This window comes from Bombina bombina, chromosome 12, assembly GCF_027579735.1.
Source record: "Bombina bombina isolate aBomBom1 chromosome 12, aBomBom1.pri, whole genome shotgun sequence".
NCBI lineage: Eukaryota > Metazoa > Chordata > Amphibia > Anura > Bombinatoridae > Bombina > Bombina bombina.
Window position 1 is genome coordinate 50,527,411 of NC_069510.1, and position 20,908 is coordinate 50,548,318.

At 35.4% G+C, this 20,908-nt stretch overlaps 1 protein-coding gene across 1 annotated transcript in view; it reads left to right on the forward strand.

The window, feature by feature from the left end:
* Positions 1-20,908, forward strand: part of NSMF (NMDA receptor synaptonuclear signaling and neuronal migration factor) — an 84,239-nt gene that overhangs the window by 2,417 nt on the left and 60,914 nt on the right. The window contains exons 2-3 of the mRNA XM_053696051.1: positions 9,378-9,439; positions 19,844-20,311. Coding sequence (XP_053552026.1) covers positions 9,378-9,439; positions 19,844-20,311 — 530 coding nt within the window. The remainder of the gene's footprint in view (positions 1-9,377; positions 9,440-19,843; positions 20,312-20,908) is intronic.

Below are 20,908 nucleotides of genomic sequence, written 5' to 3' on the forward strand. Positions count from 1 at the left end.
GATATCACATAAATACACAGAAAATATATACACACTTTTTATACACATATATATATATATATATATGTCTGTGTGTATATATAATATGTATGTGTGTGTGTATACAGTGTATGTGTGTGTGTATGTATATATATATATATATATATACAGTATATGTGTGTGTAGATAGTTAATGTATCAACTTGTCTATCTATTTATATCTCTATGTCTTCTTCCTTGTCTGACTGCCTATCTATCAGTCTGTCTGCCTGTTTATCTATCTATAGTGGAGTGCTAGAATAAGAAATCATTGTTTGCGTCATATTGTGTAGGTGTGAATAATATTTCTAGAATTCTTAATTATTTATTGCAGTTATAGATCTACAGAATGTGTATGTGATATGTCTCCCATTTATCTACAGCTATCTGATTTAGAAAAAGATAGATAGATAGATAGATAGATAGATAGATAGATAGATAGATAGACGATAATGTCATATCCCCAAGGTCACCAGGATAGACCTAAAACCTTTTGGGAATTTCTTAAAATCTATACATGTGCATTAAGTATAAAATAGTAAATTATCTTCCATTGCTTCCTCTCATTGTACATTTCAGTGAGAGCATTTAATGAAAATTAAAGTAGCACATGCTAAGTCATATGTTCGGCTATATACTTAAACCTTCTTATCTCCCCTACTAACACTGGCATTAATTATCCACTATGTTAAGCACATTCCCATGGCCAAAATGTAGAGTCAAATTCCCCTTGGAACTGTACCCTTGTAATCAGGAAGTATCATTGTGTTTTATTTGTATATTTAGATCGTTCTCACTCAGTTCAGATATTCATTGCAACAACCATAGAAAAGTTGGAAGCAATAGAAAAAAAATTAAATAAAAAAAAAGGGATGATTGGGAAAATTGGAGAGAGATATAAGGTATCACAGAAAGAGACAGAGATTTAAATACTAATTGGTTGATTACAGTCTAATATTTTAGGCTGTATTTAGTGATTAAGAAGCTTTATATCGTAGATATAACACAGATCTTCCAACTGTCCCTATTTAAGTGGGACATTCCCTGACTCTGAGCTCTGTCCTGCTGTATCTGAGATACTCATGTGTACCTATTTGATGAATTTCCCTTAGCCCCACCCATGGAACACCCAACCACGCCCCACAAACTGCCCAGGCACACCCACTGACCAACCAGACACACCCACAATTATAATAAAGTCCTTTATATAAAATAAGTCATTATTAGACATTTTAATCATCAGATACTAATGACTGATAACATGATTCTTGCTTTCACGCTGTTGAGAGATTTGTATTGGTATCTACTTTTACAGGTACAAATCTCCAATTACCAAATCTAAATTTATTCTGAAATCCAAACTTTTTAAAATAATTATTTGAAATTGACTATTTTTCCCTGCCTGTAAGTCGCAGTATTTTCTGCCTGTGACTTTGTTTTTGTTTTTTTTGTGTTCCAAAATGCAAATAATAGTCTATATGCATTTAAAAAAAAACAAATATTACCTTTCTGATTACTGTACTATGTATACAAAAGTATCGAAAATGATATAAAACTACCTTAAGGTTACATGTATAAGCTGTATTATGACATGTAAATATTGTCTAAATGACATAAGATATTGTTGCTTACACTTGGTCCCATCCCCTCTCCAAACTGTCACATTTTACAGATACAAATATTCCATAATCCAAGCATTTGCCAGTCCAAGTTTGCTGCCTGTATATATTTTACTAATTGATTTAGGTCTTAGGTGCTTATTGTTGGTGAATCTTCACTAAGATATGGCCAAACATTACCATATTACCTTAAAAACAAAATAGTCAGCAATATGTTAGTATTGGGTATACGTTGACATTTATACCAGAAGCTAAATAGTAGTATGTTCTGCTAAATGTACAAATATCCATTAATCATGTGACAATCTATCATGATTACAAAGATGTGAGTGCCAATTTTTTTCTTTTGTGATTCAGAGAGAGGATACATTTTTTTATAAAAAGGTTAAGTTATTAAATGTGCTTCTGTTTCATTGTATTCTTTATTGAAGAGCATACCTTGGTAGTTAGCGTGCATTTGTCTGTGGCATTACAGGGCAGTAAGCACTGCTGCTATTTAGTGCACTTGCAAATGTTGTTAAAAGTACCCATACAAAACTGCAGCCATAAAGTGTTCCAGACACGTGCACGCCCCAGTGACTACCTACCTCCTTTTCAACAAAGTATACTAAGAAACTATGTTAAAAAGCAGAGAACCATGAAAGTCTTATTCGTATAGAATGTTTCAGATGTCGACTGCTACAGTTCGTCTCATTTTCCTGAAATATTTGGCAGCCGTACTGCTTAATGGAAACTGTAAGCGACTTTTCAGGCTTTATCGCAGATATACTTGTGTGTATTTCTGGTGACTGAAACTCTGTGGTTGCCTGGATGTGAGGAGAGTGAGCCGCAGGTTTGTCACTAGCATGTGCTGGCAAGTCAGATCACAATGACTTAAAGGGACACTGAACCCAAATTTGTTCTTTCATGATTCAGGTAGAGCATCAATTTTAAGCAACTTTCTAATTTACTCCTATTATCAAATTTTCTTCATTCTCTTGGTATCTTTAGTTGAAAAAGCAGGAATGTAAGCTTACAAACTAGCCCGTTTTTGCTTCAGGACCTTGGATAGCGCTTGCTGATTGGTGGCTGCATTTAGCCACCAATCCGTAATCGCTACCCAGGTGCTGAACCAAAGATGGGCTAGTTCGTAAGATAACATTCCAACTTTTTCAAATAAAGATATCAAAAGAATGAAGAAATGAAAGAACAAATGTGGGTTCAGTATCCCTTTAAATGTCTGAAAATAAGTAATATTGTGCATAAGCTAAAAGCAGAGCGCTGGCAGTACAGAATGTTGCTATCTTTTTATATAAAGATACTAAGAGAATGAAGACAAATTGATAATAGGAGTAAATTAGAAAGCTGCTTAAAATTGCCTACTCTATCTGAATCATGAAATAAAAAAATTTGAGTTCAGTATCCCTTTAAAGGGACAGTTCACCTAAAGATGTTCTCCCATTTAAAGGGACAGTCAACACCAGAATTTTTGTTGTTCAAAAAGATAGATAATCCCTTAGTTACCAATTTCCCAGTTTTGCATAACCAACACAGTTATAATTATACACGTTTTTCCTCTGTAACTACCTTGCATCTAAGCCTCAGCAGACTGACCCCTTATTTCAGTTCTTCTGACAGACTGGCATTTTAGCCAATCAGAGCTATCTCCATGGTAAATTCACGTGCATGAGCTCAATGTTATCTATATGAAACACGTGAACTAATGCCCTCTAGTGGTGAAAAACTATCAAAATGCATTTAGGTTAGAGGTGGCCTTCAAGGTCTAAGAAATTAGCATATGAACCTCCTAGGTTTAGCTTTCAACTAAGAATACCAAGAGAACAAAGCAAAATTGGTGATAAAAGTAAATTGGAAAGTTGTTTAAAATGACATGCCCTATTTGAAACATGAAAGTTTTTTTTGGACTTGACTGTCCCTTTAAATTGTTCTCAATGATCCATTTTACCTGCTGGAGTGTACAACATTGTTTACCAGTAGTTCCTTTACCCCTATTTTGGCCTTTGAAATAGCTGATTTAGCTTGTGGTTTCCCAATCTATACTGAAAGTTTTGATACTGGAGTCTCAGCTATTGAATAGCCTAAGTAAACACAGTCAGCAGAAGAAATCACACTCCCAGTGGGGTGGAGGATAGTAAAGTAATAAAATGATAATTTTCCATTTTTCTCTCTTTGTATTGAGCTTTGGTTTTTCAGACAAATATAAGATAAGGAAGCAAGTGTGTACACAAAGTGATAACATAATGAGATCTCATATTACCTGAAACGCAACCCATTGTAATAGGCTGTGGTTTAAAAGCACAAAACCAGCTATTTCATATACACAAATAAACCTGAAAATGCAAATTCTCATACATTTTATACTCTGCAGCTGGTATAACAAGTCATTGAAAATACATTAATATAAAAACAATTGTACAGTGTACTGTCCCTTTAAGGATCCAGGGAGCATTGATTCTACCCCTTTATGCCAGTAACCCTGTGTTTATTTTTAAAATACCGCTTCTCCCACCTCAGCTTCTGTAAACAAGGGACTGCCATATAAACTCAGGACAGATGACCCCTCTTGCTCAGAGAGCTAGTAGTGTGTTTTATTATACAAATTAGCACGTCACTGCCCTCTCTAACCAGAGTGTTTGAATGGGGATACACTAGGCATTGCAGCATATGTAAATATGCCCCTAAAATAATATTTACTAGAAGTATTATTGCTAAGAGAGGTATATTGTGCAGATTTACCTTTTTTTACTATTGTGTGCCTTTAGGTTTATAAGTGCTGCAGTAGTTAGTGAACAGTAACCTTATTTAACCCACCACAGCACCTGACACGTTACTCCTTGATCTTGATCACTGGACACACAACAAAACACATGCAGACAGCAGCTTTGTCGTCACAAAACAAACAGCAGCAGTGCTGCACGCTCTTCACACCTGTGAGTGTCACTAGCACAGAGGTGACGTTCATACTAACACATCTGAGTGTCACCTCTCTGATATATTAGGCAGCCACATGGCCTGGTGTGAACAGGAGATGAGTAGCAGGCTGCATCACTGCTGGCTTCTGACGGCACATCTCTGAGGATTCTTTTTAAAAGATTTTTTTTTATATCTATATATATATATATTTTACCTCCCATTTTTATTTTTGTCCCTTATTTGATAAAGACAGACAGATAGATAGATAGATAGATAGATAGATAGATAGATAGATGGATGATAGAGATAGTTACAGTTAGATAGACAGATATAGATAGATAGAATGGTAGAAAGATAGACAGAAATAAATAGATAGACAGATATAAATTCTTTCTTGGGAAGGAGAAAATTCCCTAAAATGTCACATTACATGTGTATATGCCTCAAACCCAGTGTAAGTTTCTTGTGTATTGGTTACTTGCAGCCTGGTTTTGTAATATTTTGATGGTACCTACATACAGATATCTACTGATAATAATCAGCCTTGAGTATAGTTTTTAGAGGTGTTTAGGATGTTGGTGCGTGTAGCATGCCAGCATTTAAAGTTATTATAAAACCAACTGTGTTACTTAAAAATAATAATGATAGAATAAATAAATATATATATAATTATTCTGAAATTCAAACCTTTTCATTAATATTTTATATTTTCTACATATCTATTTATGTGTGTGTGTGTATATATATATATATATATATATATATATATATATATATATATAAATATATATGTGTGTATATATATACTGTATATAATATATATATATATATATATATATATATATATATATATTCATGCTGTCTTCACCTCCATTTAAAAAAAAAAAAACATTTGTTAATCACAGCATATACTGTTCCTGCTTTTGAATTGCAACAACCTTGCATTGCAGATATATATTTTGCATGGATGTATCTGAATATAATGAAACTGGTTCGGCTGTGAGCCTGTGATTGGCTGTACACCTTTTTAGTTACATCTTATTGTAAACTTACATGTTGCAATTCTTCTGAGACAACATTTCTCCAGTTCATTATACTGTATATATACATATATATTATATATACACATTCATTTTTCTGATCTTTTAAATGGATAATAGTAAATCTAGGCATTCTGTGTCACATCATATCTAGTTTCAGAATTTTTTTAAGAAGGAATTGTTATATATTTCAATACTATCATTTATCCAAACATTATTTCCTTTTGGGTACCGTGTATTGGCAGTAAATGTGGATGATAGTTTGCTTTACATTGATTTATATAGAGTGTGCATATTTTAGAAAACATTAAATAGACAGAACAAAAAGATAAGCCAATAAACAAATTTATTTTTGTGGCTACTGACAGCAAAGCGAGATTGTACACAGAATTTATAACGCGCTTACTGCTTGAACGTTAATATACTGCCTCCTTATGGCAAGAATTACTGTGCATTGAGGTGCTTATGTGGATGGTTATTTTATTAGTTTTTCAGGTTTATATTAAATTTTAACCACTATTAAATCCTTTAAAGACTTTGTTGAGGGACTATTATAGGAAAAATATTATCCAATATAATTTAATTACTTTAGGAGAACTGAAGTTTTACACAAGTTTTAAGAAACAATTATTTTTATAGTAACTGTTTTAAAATTCAGCCATTTATATTTTTGTTTTGTTTCTTTTACATTAATTATGTATGTCCTTAATTAGATACAGGAATTATGATGAGATTAAAATAAAAGTAATTTCTAGTGGTATTTAATAATTAATGTGATGTGAATGTGAACTTTGTACACAACATTATAGCTTAAATATACACTAAACCCACATTTTTTTTCTTTAATGATTCAGATAAGGATACAATTTTAAGCAACTTTCTAATTTACTCCTATTATCAATTTTTCTTTCGTTCTTTTGTTATCTTTATTTTAAAAGCAGTCATGTAAATCTAAGGAGCTGGCCCATTTTAGATGCAGATCCACGGAAAGTGTTTGCTTATTGGTAGCTGACATTTAGCCACCAATAAGCAAGCATAACCCAAGTTCTCAACCAAAAATCGTCCGGCTCGTATGCTTTACATTCCTAAAAAAAAATTAAAAAAAGATAGCAAAAGAACGAAGAAAAATTGATAATAGGAGTAAATTATAAAAAAAAGTTGCTTAAAATTCCATGCTCTATCTGAATCATGAAAGAAAAAAAATTAGTTTCCTCTTGAGTGCTAACGACAGCTATGAGCCATCGCAAATTGTCTGTCAGGTGCTAACAACGGCTCAGAGCCATCGCTAGCACTCTCCCACCTTGAGGGAGATCTGGGGGCTCCCACCTCTCCTACCCCGGCGATCTGGCCTGCATAGTGACAGGCATCGCTGGGTCTTCACGTTTCATGCAGTGACGTCACGAGCAATGATGTGATGATGTCACCACGCAACTTTGTTTAAAAAATACAATAGACAGTATAGGGAAATGGGATATGCTGCTTAGAAGCCTGTATCTCAGGCATCTATGTAGCTACAGACCTTCAAGAAAGGTCGTCTAACCTTTCCAACGGTATAAGTCTTGGGGATCTGAAAGAAAAAAAAAATATTTAAAAAAACAACAACAAAAAAACCCTCAAATCCAGCTTAGCACCCAGGTGGGAAACTGCTTAGCACTCAAAGGGACATTACAGTCAAAGCTATCATGGCTCAGATAGAGCAGGGGTTTTCAAATCTGCTCTCTGACCTCCCTAACGGGCTAGATTTTCAGGATATCTGAACTGGAGCACAGGTAAAAGCAAACTTGGTTATTAACCTGCTCTTGCCCACGGTAATTCTGAAAATCTGGCTTGTTAGGGAGGCCCGAGTACAGGTTTGAAAACCCTTCACATAGAGCATTCAATTTTAATTGACTTTACTTCTGCTGCCAAATTTACTATTGTATTGGTATCTTTTATTGAAAAACGAGCATACCTAGGTAGGTTCAAGAGTAGCCTATTTGAAGAAAATTGGTTTGGTACTGTGTGATTATTTAGGAAAATGTGACAATTTTCAGTGTGGCTATAAAGATAAAAAAAAAAAACTTTCTGACATTTATGCACACACGACATTCCTAGCAACTAGAGATGAGCATTCAGAAGTTTTGAGAACCTCCAAATGCGAAAGAAGGCTGCCTGCCCTTCGTGCCGCTAAGCAAATTGATTCTTGTGTAACAGCAACACGCTAAAATCTGTGCAAATCCAGAACACACAAGAATTAATTTGTCAATGAAAAAAGCCGAACAGCACAAAGGCGCCGCTTTCTTTCACATTCCACGTTAACGAAAACCTCCAAATGCTCTTCAGCAGCATTATTCCAGTAGTATCCACATTCCCATCATCAACAGACTAGGAAAAGTATGATTAGATTTCTCAATATAGACAATTTTCACGATTCAGATAGGACATGCAATTTTAAACAACTTTACAATTCACTTTTATCATCAAATGTGCTTTGTTCTCTTGGTGTTCTTAGTTGAAAGCTACACTCTGTAGGCTCATATGCTAATTGCTAAGCCCTTAAAGGCCGCCTCTTGTCTCCATGCATTTGACAGGTGTCACAGCTAGAGGGCATTAGTTATTGTGTGCCTTATAGATAACAATGTGCTCACGCCTGTGGAGTTACTTATGAGAGGGCACTGATTGGCTTAAATGCAAGTCTGTCAAAAGAACTTAAGTAAGGGAGCAGTCTGCAGAGGCTTAGATAAAGGTAATCACAGAGGTAAAAAGTGTATTAAAGGGACATAATACTCATATGCTAAATCACTTGAAACTGATGCAGTATAACTGTAAAAAGCTGACAGGAAAATATCACCTGAGCATCTCTGTTAAAAAGGAAGATATTTTACCTCACAATTTCCTCAGCTCAGCAGAGTAAGTTCTGTGTAAAAAGCTATACTCAACTGCTGCTTAGCTGCAGGTAAAAAAAAAAATGAAGAAATGAACAGCAGCCAATCAGCATCAGCAGTTGCTGAGGTCATTAACTCTTTTACTGTGATCTCATGAGATTTGACTTAACTCTCATGAGATTTGACTTAACTCTCATGAGATTTAATTGTAAACCTCCTTACACTTACTGAATAGGGAAATAACATGAGAGTGCATGAGGCTCATCCCTTCGGCTGTCCCGGGACAGACATACTGATATGCTGCTTAGAAGTCCTTTACAATGGGATGTGGCTACTGAGGAACTTTTGAGGTAAAATATCTTTCTTTTCTACATAGAGATGTTCAGGTGATATTTTCTAGTCAGCTTTTTACAGCTATGCTGCATCACTTTCAAGTGTTTAAACATTTGGGTATTATGGCCCTTTAATATAACTGTGTTGGTTATGCAAAATTGGGGAATGGGTAATAAAGGGATTATCTATCTTTTAAAACAATACAAATTCTGGAGTAGACTGTCCCTTTTAACCAGTTTTTAATTATTCACTGATACTGTAAATATTTTAAAAGTATGAAAAACATGTATGATTTTAACCTATTTATATAGTTCATAATGATAATATATATATATATATATATATATATATATTTACTGTGTGTGTGCGTATATATATATATATATATATATATATATATATATATATATATATATATATATATATAGTTCATCGCCTCATAATAGGGACCAAATGTAAAGAAACAGTGAAAATGTGTTCATTTTAGCTTTCTTCCAATAGTATTTGTCTACAAAAAGTTAACAAACTGTACTGATTATTTTGTTTCTCTTTTCCTTGTCCCCCCCCCCATCCGATCTTCTACTGTCTAGAGCAGCACGAGCTTTCAGTGAATATCTCTCACAGACACATCCCGATAGTCGAAACGGATCAGGTAAGACTCATCTATGGTTTTGGTGGAACAAGAGGTTATGATATCCATTTCTTAAAGGGAAATTGTATTCAACATTTTCTGTCTTCATATTTTGAAGAGCAGCGTTTTTTTCTTCTTCGCCTGATGAGAAGAAACAGCTGTTTAAAAGGACATCAAACCCAATATTTTCTTTCATAATTAAGATAGAATTCCTATTCTTTTAACAATTGACTTTGTTCTGTTGGTATCCTTTGTTGAAAAGTAGGTAGGTAGGTTTAGGAGCATTTATGTGTCTGGAGCAATTACATAATCCCCAAATGCATCATTAAAAAGTGAATGCAAAAGCTCTTGCTATAATTTTAAAATTATCAAGTATATTTTTTTCTGAGAGATTTCAGATTGCTTATTTTCCCTGACCATTGTATCATGTGACAGCTATCAGCCAATCACAGACTCATATATATATATATACACTGTAAACTCTTGCACATGCTCAGTAGAAGCTGGTGCATCTTTAAGTGCTCCTATAAAAAGATTAAGAACAAATTGATAATGGAAGTAAATTGTAAAGTTGTTTAAAATTGCATTTTCTATCTGAATCATCAAAGTTATTTTTTGACTTTATTGTCCCTTTTTTGCCAATACTCATTGGTTAATTGGGATAATGAGCATTTACACCTATCTGTTTGTGACCAATAGTAGGAAATACACAATTTATGATTCTCTATTGGTTTCAATTTAAAATTAAACAGCTTTTCATATCATTTTCAGGCAATAAATCAATAAATATATTTAAATGCTACTTTTTTGGATAGGTGTCCTTTTAAGTAAACTGTAACTGTAAATACCTAACTGTATGTGGCTCAGAAAAAAATATTCATCCTGAATTTCTTTTTGTCTAATTCACTTGAGGACTAGAGTTGGAAAACAATTTTAATTCTTAAAGTGAAAGTAAATCCTAGCGTTTATACAAACGCTAGGATTTACTATTGAAATAAATAAAGGGCACTTTCATTCATGAAGTATAAGATACTTCATGTAGAAAGCTCCTTTATTTGATTCAATCGATCACCGCTCTTAGCTCCTACAGCAGAGCACGGCTAAAAAAAAAATTGGCTAAGAGGTGACGTTTTCACCTCTTAGCCAATAGCAGTGCGGTAAATCCGGCTCCCATGGGCACCAAGCCGGATTTACCGCACGGCTATTGGCTAAGAGGTGAAAACGTCACCTCTTAGCCAAAACATTTTTTAGCCGTGGGCTGCCGAAGCAGCTAAAAACGGCGATCGATTGAATCAAATAAAGAAGCTTTCTACATGAAGTATATTATACTTCATGAATGAAAGTGCCCTTTATTTATTTCAATAGTAAATCGTAGCATTTGTAAAACGCTAGGATTTACTTTCACTTTAAAAATTGCTGCAAAACCACATACTATTTTATTTGATCAATTCATGAGACTGAATTATACATTTATCCAAATATTTGTTACATTCTTAGAAATGTCTTATTCTGGAGTATTTATATTAAATAGGAGTATTAAAAGGACAATAAACACCTTGGTTGTGTTAGACATTTTTGTTGCCTTGCTATAGAATAACATATCAGCCAAGTATAAGCATTTGTCGGAACAACCAAAATCTTATCTTTTTTGGAGGAGCCAATTTGTTTTTATGGAGATACACAGTTATCCGCTATCATTGTGTAGCAAAATTTGCATTCTGTTACATTTCCTTATCTTATAAATAGAGGTGTGCATTGGTGAAAATGTTAGTTTGTCCGAATCTTTCAGAACAAATAATTGGAAAATGTAGTTTTAATTTTCCGTGCTATTTGGTATTTATTTTGTTTTAAACTAAACAAATACTGAATATTCATTGAAAATTTCAATTAATTTCGTTAAACACATGTAAATATTTCTTTGCTACAGGTGAAAAAGTTTACCTGTAGCTTTACATACCTCTAATGCGCTGGAGAGCTGTGCTACTCTTGACCCGTCTTCACAGAGCCACAGGTCGTGTTATAAGAGGCTTACAGCGGCAGATCCCTGGGTCTGCGCTAAAGGACCTTCACCTTTAGCGCAGGCCCTAGGATCCGCCATGCTAAGTCTCCTGTTAACGTGCCCCAGTGCTCTGTGAAAACGTGTTGGGAGTAGCGCAGCTCTCCAGCATGCTAGAGGTAAGTATTTTTAACCCCTAAGGTAATTTTAAAGGAAACAAATGAATATTGATGAATTTCGTCTACATTTATTCCTTTTGATTAAATTTTGTGGTGCATTCGTTCAGATATTCATTTTGTGAAAACAAAATGAATATCTGTGTTTTGTTAACAAATTTGCATCCATAAAAAACAGATGCACATCTCTACTGATAACCTCTGCTAAGGTCAATTAGAGGCAAATATCAAGTAGGGTTAGATTTAGGGAGTCTGCAGTGTGCACTTCCAGTTCCTTCTGAGTTAAGTTACATGAATATGGGGCAAAACATATAATGATAGTATATTGCAGTGTTGTTTTTATATAATAAAAGGCCAGGTATGTTTGTCTGACGCAGTCATGCGCAGTAGAGACTGCGCAAGACAAATATACCTGGCCTTAACCCCTTAATGACCAGTGCAGATGCGCAGTAGAGACTGCGCGAGGACAGGGCTGGTCGATAAGCCCTAGGTCTCTCTATGCCACGATCAGCTTAAACATTTTGGCCCGTGTACACGGACTTTAACACTAGTTTTTATATATTAAAGTACCTGAGAGAGAGTATTTTAAAATTATATTAAATTTGCTCTATTTTGATGAAACCTATGTACACCTATACTTCAAAGCACTTATGTCTAAGTTAAGTTATGTCTATTTCCACTCCCCTGTATCATGTGACAGCATCAGCCAATCACAAATGCATAATACGTATATTCTGTGAATTCTTGCACATGCTCAGTAGTAGCTGGTTGCTCAAAAAGTGTAAATATAAAAAGACTGCACATTATATTAATGGCAGTAAATTGTAACGTTGTTTAAAATTGCTGCTCTTTCTGAATCATGAAATAATTTTTGGGGGTTTTTTGTATCCCTTTAAATATCTTTGTTAGCATGTTAGAAAATAAGTGAATATTGTTTTAAACCATGCACAAACTGATAACGTATCAATCATATAATGAGAGAGCAGATGCTACATTTTGCCTTACGTAGACATCAGCTGGTTAAACCCTTTGCCCAGCTTAGCTTATCGATCACCATATTTCCCTGCACTGCAGAGCAGCAGGGCACGTGCATGAAATACACATGGCATTAGGCAATCTAACTAAAAATGTGCCAACAAAGTTCATTTGTTCCTGGCACACAACCCAATAAACCGTTTGTTTTCCTCTGCACTGTGTCTGAATTCAGCTGCTTGCAATTTCAGCATAATGCTGAGTACTTATTATAGAGTCATAACCCATCCGGATAAAGATCCTCGCTGTTGAAATATAATTAAAAACTGTAATGGTTTTCCTAAGTCCTTTTAGATTAAATTGTTTTCAGAAAATATTTTAATAAAACTACACGTAGATGATTGTTTTCTCTTAAAGGGACAGTCTACTTGAAAATGTTAATTGTTTAAAAATATAGATAATTCCTTTATTACCCGTTCTCCAGTTTTACATAACAAACACAGTTATATTTATACACTTTTTACCTCTGTGATTTCCTTGTATCTAAGCCTCTGCAGACTGCCCCCTTATGTCAGTTCTTTTGACAGATTTGCATTTTAGCCAATCGGTGCTGACTCCTAGGTTACTCCATAGGAGTGAGCACAATGTTATCTATATGACACACATGAACTAGCGCTGTCTAATTATGAAAAACTGTCAAAATGCACTGAGATAAGGGCTTAGAAATTAGCATACGAGTCTACCTAGGTTTAGCTTTCAACAAAGAATAAATAGAGAACAAAGCAAATTTGATGATAAAAGTAAATTGGAAATTTGTTCAAAATGACATGCCCTATCTGAATCATGAAAGTTGTTTGACTAGACTGTCCCTTTAAATTGCATTATGTTATCACTTTGTTATATTTTGTGTACATTAAAGTTATTGTTAAATGGGTAAGTAAAGATTTAAAGTGATACTAAAGTCAAAAATTAACTTTCAAGATTCAGATAGAAAATGCAATTTTATATTTTCCAATTTACTTCCATTTTTAAACTGAGCAGAGTCTTTTTATATACACACTTTCTGAGGCACCAGCTACTAATGAGCATGTGCAAGAGATCACAGTGTATATGTATATGAGTCTGTGGGGGGTGGCAAATTTTAAATAAATTTCGAAATTTGTCTGACAAAATCTACTGCTCTTTTAAAATTCAGACTAAGGGCTATTGCATTGTCTTTTTTTATGCACTTGGTGATTATGGAAATCTGCTGTACTTAATGGTCCTTTAACCTGCATGAATCAAATGATAATTTTAAGACACTTTTAAATTCACTTCTATTTTCAAATTGACTTTGTTTTCTTGGTATCCTTTGTTGAAAAATAATATATACATTAACTACACTCCTGTGATCTAGCTCGTGATAGGTGGCTACTGAAGTAGACTGGAACGTTGTTTAAAATGGCATGCTCTGTCTGAATCACAGAATAAATCATTTGGGTTTCATGTCCCTTTAATATTGGCTTCAATTTTTGCTGGGTGGTCAGTAAGCAATCAGCCAGGTGGTGTGCCCATTAAATAGCTCCTAACATATGTTCAATGTATATAAAGCTAAAAATAATTTGCACCAATAAAACTGTGGGAGATGCCTTTATCAGCTGACAAGGCGTCTGGCCCTACGGTTGAGTTGTGCACAAACGCGTAATGTCTGTTAATTAAAAAATCAGTTTACACAGTTTTACAGGGGCATAGAAGCACACTAGAAGATTTTATTGTTAAATGGATAATTAGACATTCATGATTTAGACAGAGCATAGAATTTTAAACAACTTTTCAATTTACTTCTAGTATTTAATTTGCTTCCTTCTTTATCTAGAAAAGCTCAGGAACAGCAAAGAACCTAGGTTCTAACTGCTGATTGGTGGCTGCATATATATACCGATTGTCATTGGCTCACCCATGTGTTCAGTTAGAAACCAGTAGTGCATTGCTGCTCCTTCAACAAATGATACCAAGAGAATTAAGCAAATTTGATAATAGAAGTAAACTGTTAATTCATGAAATTTGGGTTTCACGTCCCTTTAAGCTAAATTCCTTATTTCACAGTGTGTTAACAAAATTGAAGTTGACCTGTCATGTTCAATCTTTTGTTGCTTCTGAGAAAGACAAGGCCAGTTAGCCAATCAGAAGGGACATACATGCGTATCCACCAGTCACTGCTCAGAAACAGCACATCAGCACACATAATGCCTACTTTAACTATGCAATTAACCTCTTTGTAGGCTTTAAACATAATGACTAAAATGTTTTGTGTACAAATAAAATGCTCTAACAAAATAAGAGACCTTTAAAGGGACACTGAACCCAATTTTTTTTCTATCGTGATTCAGATAGAGCATGCAATTTTAAGCAACTTTCTAATTTACTCCTATTATCAAATTATTTTCAGTCTCTTGATATCTTTATTCGAAATGCAAGAATGTAAGTTTAGATGCCGGCCCATTTTTGGTGAACACAACGTGTTGTTCTTGCTGATTGGTGGGTGAATTCACCTACCAATAAACAAGTGTTTTCCATGGTTCTGAACCAAAAAAAATAGCTTAGATGCCTTCTTTTTCAAATAAAGAAAGCAAGAGAACGAAGGAAAAATGATAATAGGAGTAAATTAGAAAGTTGTTTAAAATTGCATGCTCTATCAGAATCACGAAAGAAAAAATTTGGTTTCAGTGTCCCTTTAAGCCATTTAAACTCGTAATGTAATGTAAATCTTTTAAACAATATTCTAGTATTTTGTCCTAAATAAGATATCAGCTATATATCCAATTGCTAGATTTTTTTCCCAAAGAAATACAGATGAAAATGTCATAATTATTTTAATATCATTAATTTATATCTATTGCTGGATATCAAGATTGTATCCTTAAAGGGACAGTCTAGGCCAAAATAAAGTTTCATGATTCAGATAGAGCATGTAATTTTAAACAATTTTCCAATTTACTTTTATCACCAATTTTGCTTTGTTCTCTTGGTATTCTTAGTTGAAAGCTTAACCTAGAAGGTTCATATGCTAATTTCTTAGACCTTGAAGCCCACCTCTTTCAGATTGCATTTTAACAGTTTTTCACCACTAGAGGGTGTTAGTTCACATATTTCATATAGATAACACTGTGCTTGTGCACGTGAAGTAATCTGGGAGCAGGCACTGATTGGCTAGACTGCAAGTCTGTCAAAAGAACTGAAAAAGGGGCAGTTTGCAGAGGCTTAGATACAAGATAATCACAGAGGTTAAAAGTATATTATTATAACTGTGTTGATTATGCAAAACTGGGAAATGGGTAATAAAGGGATTATCTATCTTTTAAAACAATAAAAATTCTGGTGTAGACTGTCCCTTTAAGGACCTCAAAAAAAGATGAAGATGAATTAATTTCACTGTTGTGACTCATAATCAAATTGACTAAACCACACAAACTCATCTGTTCTTAAAGGATTACTTTCTGTTATAATTTTTAAGCTAAACAACTAACATATTAAAGTTAATAAACATTAATTAAAACCTACTGACCTATATTTAAACCAAAATGAAGTTTCATAACGTCCTAAAAGTTATATCTTTTATTTGCCGATGATGTCACGTTATCCTGCCCACTATTTTCAGCACTGCATGTTCAAAATACTTAAACCAATAACTTTGTGTTTAAAGCGCCATTTTGAAACCTAGGTATTGTAAACGGATTGGTACAGAGCAAAGGATACCCACGGAGTGGGTTTGGAAAACAATTAAATTTGCAGACAAGATTTCTGATATACGGTAGAGATATGTTAATGAAATGCTATTGATAAAAAGCGTATTTGGGGTAGTTAGTTAGTAACAGGCATAGAAAATATTTACTTACAGTGGCCCTTTAAGCAGAGACCTACTAAAGTCCTGGTGCTCGGGGGCGGGGCACTCCTGATCTAGATTCACCTAGAGGGGCATTTTCCATCTACCAATACAAATCTCCTTGATTCCTACACATATATGCAATAAGACTGGAGCAGATATCACCCTCAAAATTTGCTGCCCTAGGCACACACTTCTCTGAGTGCCAGTTAGAACAAAATCTTGTAAATAGAGTATATGCTGAAAAGGATATCAACAGCACAATGGCTGGGGTAAATAAGATGGAGACATTTAATGAGCAACAAGCAGAGAGAAGGGAAAATAAAAATAATATATAAGAAAAAAAGAAGGAAATTGATATATTAAATAGAGGCAGGGAAGATAGAACATGGAGAGAAAAATGAGTAGCTGAATGGGACCAGTGTACTATAAAATAGCTTTCCAGTGACTTGTTTATAACAGCTGCAGAATATAAATGTATGGGAAATTTCTCCTTTGGGTTTGTTTGTATATAAAATAACTCTTCAAAACCACCACAACCCATTATAATGGGCTGAGTTTTAGAGAGCAGAACTTTTTATCTTATTACTCTCTCTATACCGAATACTTTTTCATTTTTTTTAAACTGTTTGCTTTGTCTGAATCACAAAAGACAATTTTGTGGTTTCATATCCCTTTAAATGGATACTAAACCCAAATTTTTTTCTTTCTTTTTAAGCAACTTTCTAATTTATTCTTATCAATTTCTCTTAGTTCTCTTGCTATCTAAATGCAGCCACCAATCAGCAAGCGCTACCCAGGTTCTGAACCTAAAATGGGCCGGCTCATAAGCTTACATTCCTGCTTTTTCAAACAGATACCAAGAGAATGAAGAAAAAATTATAATAGGAGCAAATTAGAAAGTTGCTTAAAATTGCATGCTCTATCTGAATCATGAAAGAAAAAATGTGGGTTCAGTGTCCCTTTAATCATTTGTATATCAGAGAAATAGTGTCTCTTATCAAAGTGGCTAAGGAACTGTAATATTATTTTAGCATCATTTCATCTTGCCTGAGAAGCTTACAATCTAAAGTATATTTCCCGTTGCTAGAAAGTGAAGTGACTATTCGGATCATTAAAAAAAATGTAATGGTTTTGCACGTGAACACTTTTATGCAGAAAAACTAATTTTTTTATTATTTGAGCATTATTTTATATAGCCAGTAATTTCACAAATTGGTTCCACTAAAATATCTTTATTGCACAAACATTTGCATCTTCTCTTTTAAAGCTTCTGGAGTTTGTTTATGTTGGGAGATTAGATTCATCCAGATTGATTTTTAAATTATTATTTTTTTTATTGCAGAAGGAAACAGACAAGCAATTTCCCAATGTGTTTATTTTTGTTGTGCATAGGCAGAGCTATTTAAAAATAACGATAATCCTTGCAGCTTCCCCTCGTATAGGGACGTTTATTCAATTCCCTACAAATCACTGAAACCTGGAATGAGTCATAAGGTTGACCAAAGGCTGTTGGTTGTTATTGTGTTAGAAGTCTAATTTTAATTATCAGTGAACAGGCTTTAATTAAGTCTGAGCTTCAGCGTATTGCTGTAAATACCACTCTGTGGCTAATGTTTGTATTCAGCCTTTCACCTAATCATTAGTTAGAGAAATGTCTATTATATTGAATAAAAATGCAAACACAGCAGCAAAAAGAAAATAATTTAAAAAATAAATATCAGTGGCTTATTGGTCAGATAGTAAAAAAAAAAAAGAGGGAAAATTAGAAATATATTGAACTAGTAGAATTAGGGTGCCCAGTTGTCTAAAGTAAATTACTAGATGAGCAGTAATATGAGGCTGGGAGGTGCATATGTGATTACATCATAGATCAGACCCTCTGTTCTGCAGCCCCTCGCAGCCTTATATCCACATCAGAAGTCAGACCAGATCCTTGGCTATGTATCCACTCTCAGCCTTATACCCACATCAGAAGTCAGACCAGATCCTTGGCTATGTATCCCCTCTCAGCCTAATACCCACATCAGAAGTCAGACCAGATCCTTGGCTATGTATCCCCTCTCAGCCTTATACCCACATCAGAAGTCAGACCAGATCCTTGGCTATGTATCCCCTCTCAGCCTTATACCCACATCAGAAGTCAGACCAGATCCTTGGCTATATATCCCCTCTCAGCCTTATACCCACATCAGAAGTCAGATCGGATCCCTGGCTATGTATCCCCTCTCAGCCTTATACCCACATCAGAAGTCAGACCCGATCCTTGACTATGTATCCACTCTCAGCCTTATACCCACATCAGAAGTCAGACCCGATCCTTGGCTATGTATCCCCTCTCAGCCTTATACCCACATCAGAAGTCAGACCTGATCCTTGGCTATGTATCCCCTCTCAGCCTTATACCCACATCAGAAGTCAGACCAGATCCTTGGCTAGTATCCCCTCTCAGCCTTATACCCACATCAGAAGTCAGACCAGATCCCTGGCTATGTATCTCCTCTCAGCCTTATACCCACATCAGAAGTCAGACCAGATCCTTGGCTATGTATCCCCTCTCAGCCTTATACTCACATCAGAAGTCAGACCCGATCCTTGGCTATGTATCCCCTCTCAGCCTTATACCCACATCAGAAGTCAGACCCGATCCTTGGCTATGTATCCCCTCTCAGCCTTATACCCACATCAGAAGTCAGACCTGATCCTTGGCTATGTATCCCCTCTCAGCCTTATACCCACATCAGAAGTCAGACCAGATCCTTGGCTAGTATCCCCTCTCAGCCTTATACCCACATCAGAAGTCAGACCAGATCCTTGGCTATGTATCCCCTCTCAGCCTTTTACCCACATTAGAAGTCAGACCAGATCCTTGGCTATGTATCCCCTTTCAGCCTTTTACCCACATCAGAAGTCAGACCAGATCCTTGGCTATATATCCCCTCTCAGCCTTATACCCACATCAGAAGTCAGACCAGATCCCTGGCTATGTATCTCCTCTCAGCCTTATACCCACATCAGAAGTCAGACCAGATCCTTGGCTATGTATCCCCTCTCAGCCTTATACTCACATCAGAAGTCAGACCCGATCCTTGGCTATGTTTCCCCTCCCAGCCTTATACCCACATCAGAAGTCAGACCAGATCCTTGGCTAATATATCCCCTTTCAGCCTTATACTCACATCAGAAGTCAGACCAGATTCCTGGCTATGTATCCCCTCTCAGCCTTATACCCACATCAGAAGTCAGACCAGATCCTTGGCTATATATCCCCTTTCAGCCTTAAACCCACATCAGAAGCCAGATCAGAAAATATCTAACTAATATGCTTGATATTTATCTTGAACCAGCACCCTCTTAGAGCTGTAAAAACGTTACATCACCATATGTTTAATATATGATAATATGTTTCCATATTGCAGACCATCTTCTTGTTCAGGAAGACTCCCCTGAAATGCTGCAAGCTTCCCAGAACAAGCGCCGTCTCTCTTCGATCTCAGACAGCAAGCTAGAAAGGAGCTTCTCAGAGGAACGTGGTGAGAAACTCCCCAGTGAAGGTTCTAAACCTCGTGTCTATACCATCTCTGGAGAGAGACCCATGCTTTCTGACCACGAGAGTGACAGTATGGAGCTGGTGGTGATAAAAGCTGAGAACGAAGAGAGGCTTCACCACCATCACCAACCTCTGCAGAACTCAGGCAGCGCACACAACATCACAAGGCCTTCAAAAAGCTGGTCAGGAAGTCGACAAAACTCCAAGGAGTGCCCCAATTGTGCCCGGCTCACTGTGCCAACACAGCATTCTTTTGATTTGGAGCAACATCAAGCGAATGAGTCTGGCTGGCGACGAAAAAAGCTGGAACGCATGTACAGTATAGATAAAGTTTCTGGTAAGAATACGTATTTGTATATTGTGTGAAATGTGGGTAAACCATGATTGGACAACTAGAATCGATTCATAGCAGTTTCATTCTGTAAGCAGGGAATTCCCAAACTTGTTTGCAGTCCAAGTGTCTCCATAAAATTATGGAGCCCATAGGAAAATCTGCCCTTTGATATTATCTTAAAATATTGGATTAGGATTCCCAGTGGAAAGGTTTCAAAATTACTGCTTTTATCCATGAAAATAAAATCATTATCAGTTTTGGGGAAAAAACATGTTTAAAGTACAGAAGAAAAACACTTGGGAGGTGGAAAAAAATTATTATATGAGTATATCCAAACTCAGCAGACCATCTTTCCTAAATAACTGCCCGGTACACAGAATTCCACTGTAGATCCATGTGTTTTAAAATGACATTCCAGGCAAAAACATAATTTATGTAAGAACTTACCTGATAAATTCATTTCTTTCATATTAGCAAGAGTCCATGAGCTAGTGACGTATGGGATATACATTCCTACCAGGTGGGGCAAAGTTTCCCAAACCTTAAAATGCCTATAAATACACCCCTCACCACACCCACAATTCAGTTTAACGAATAGCC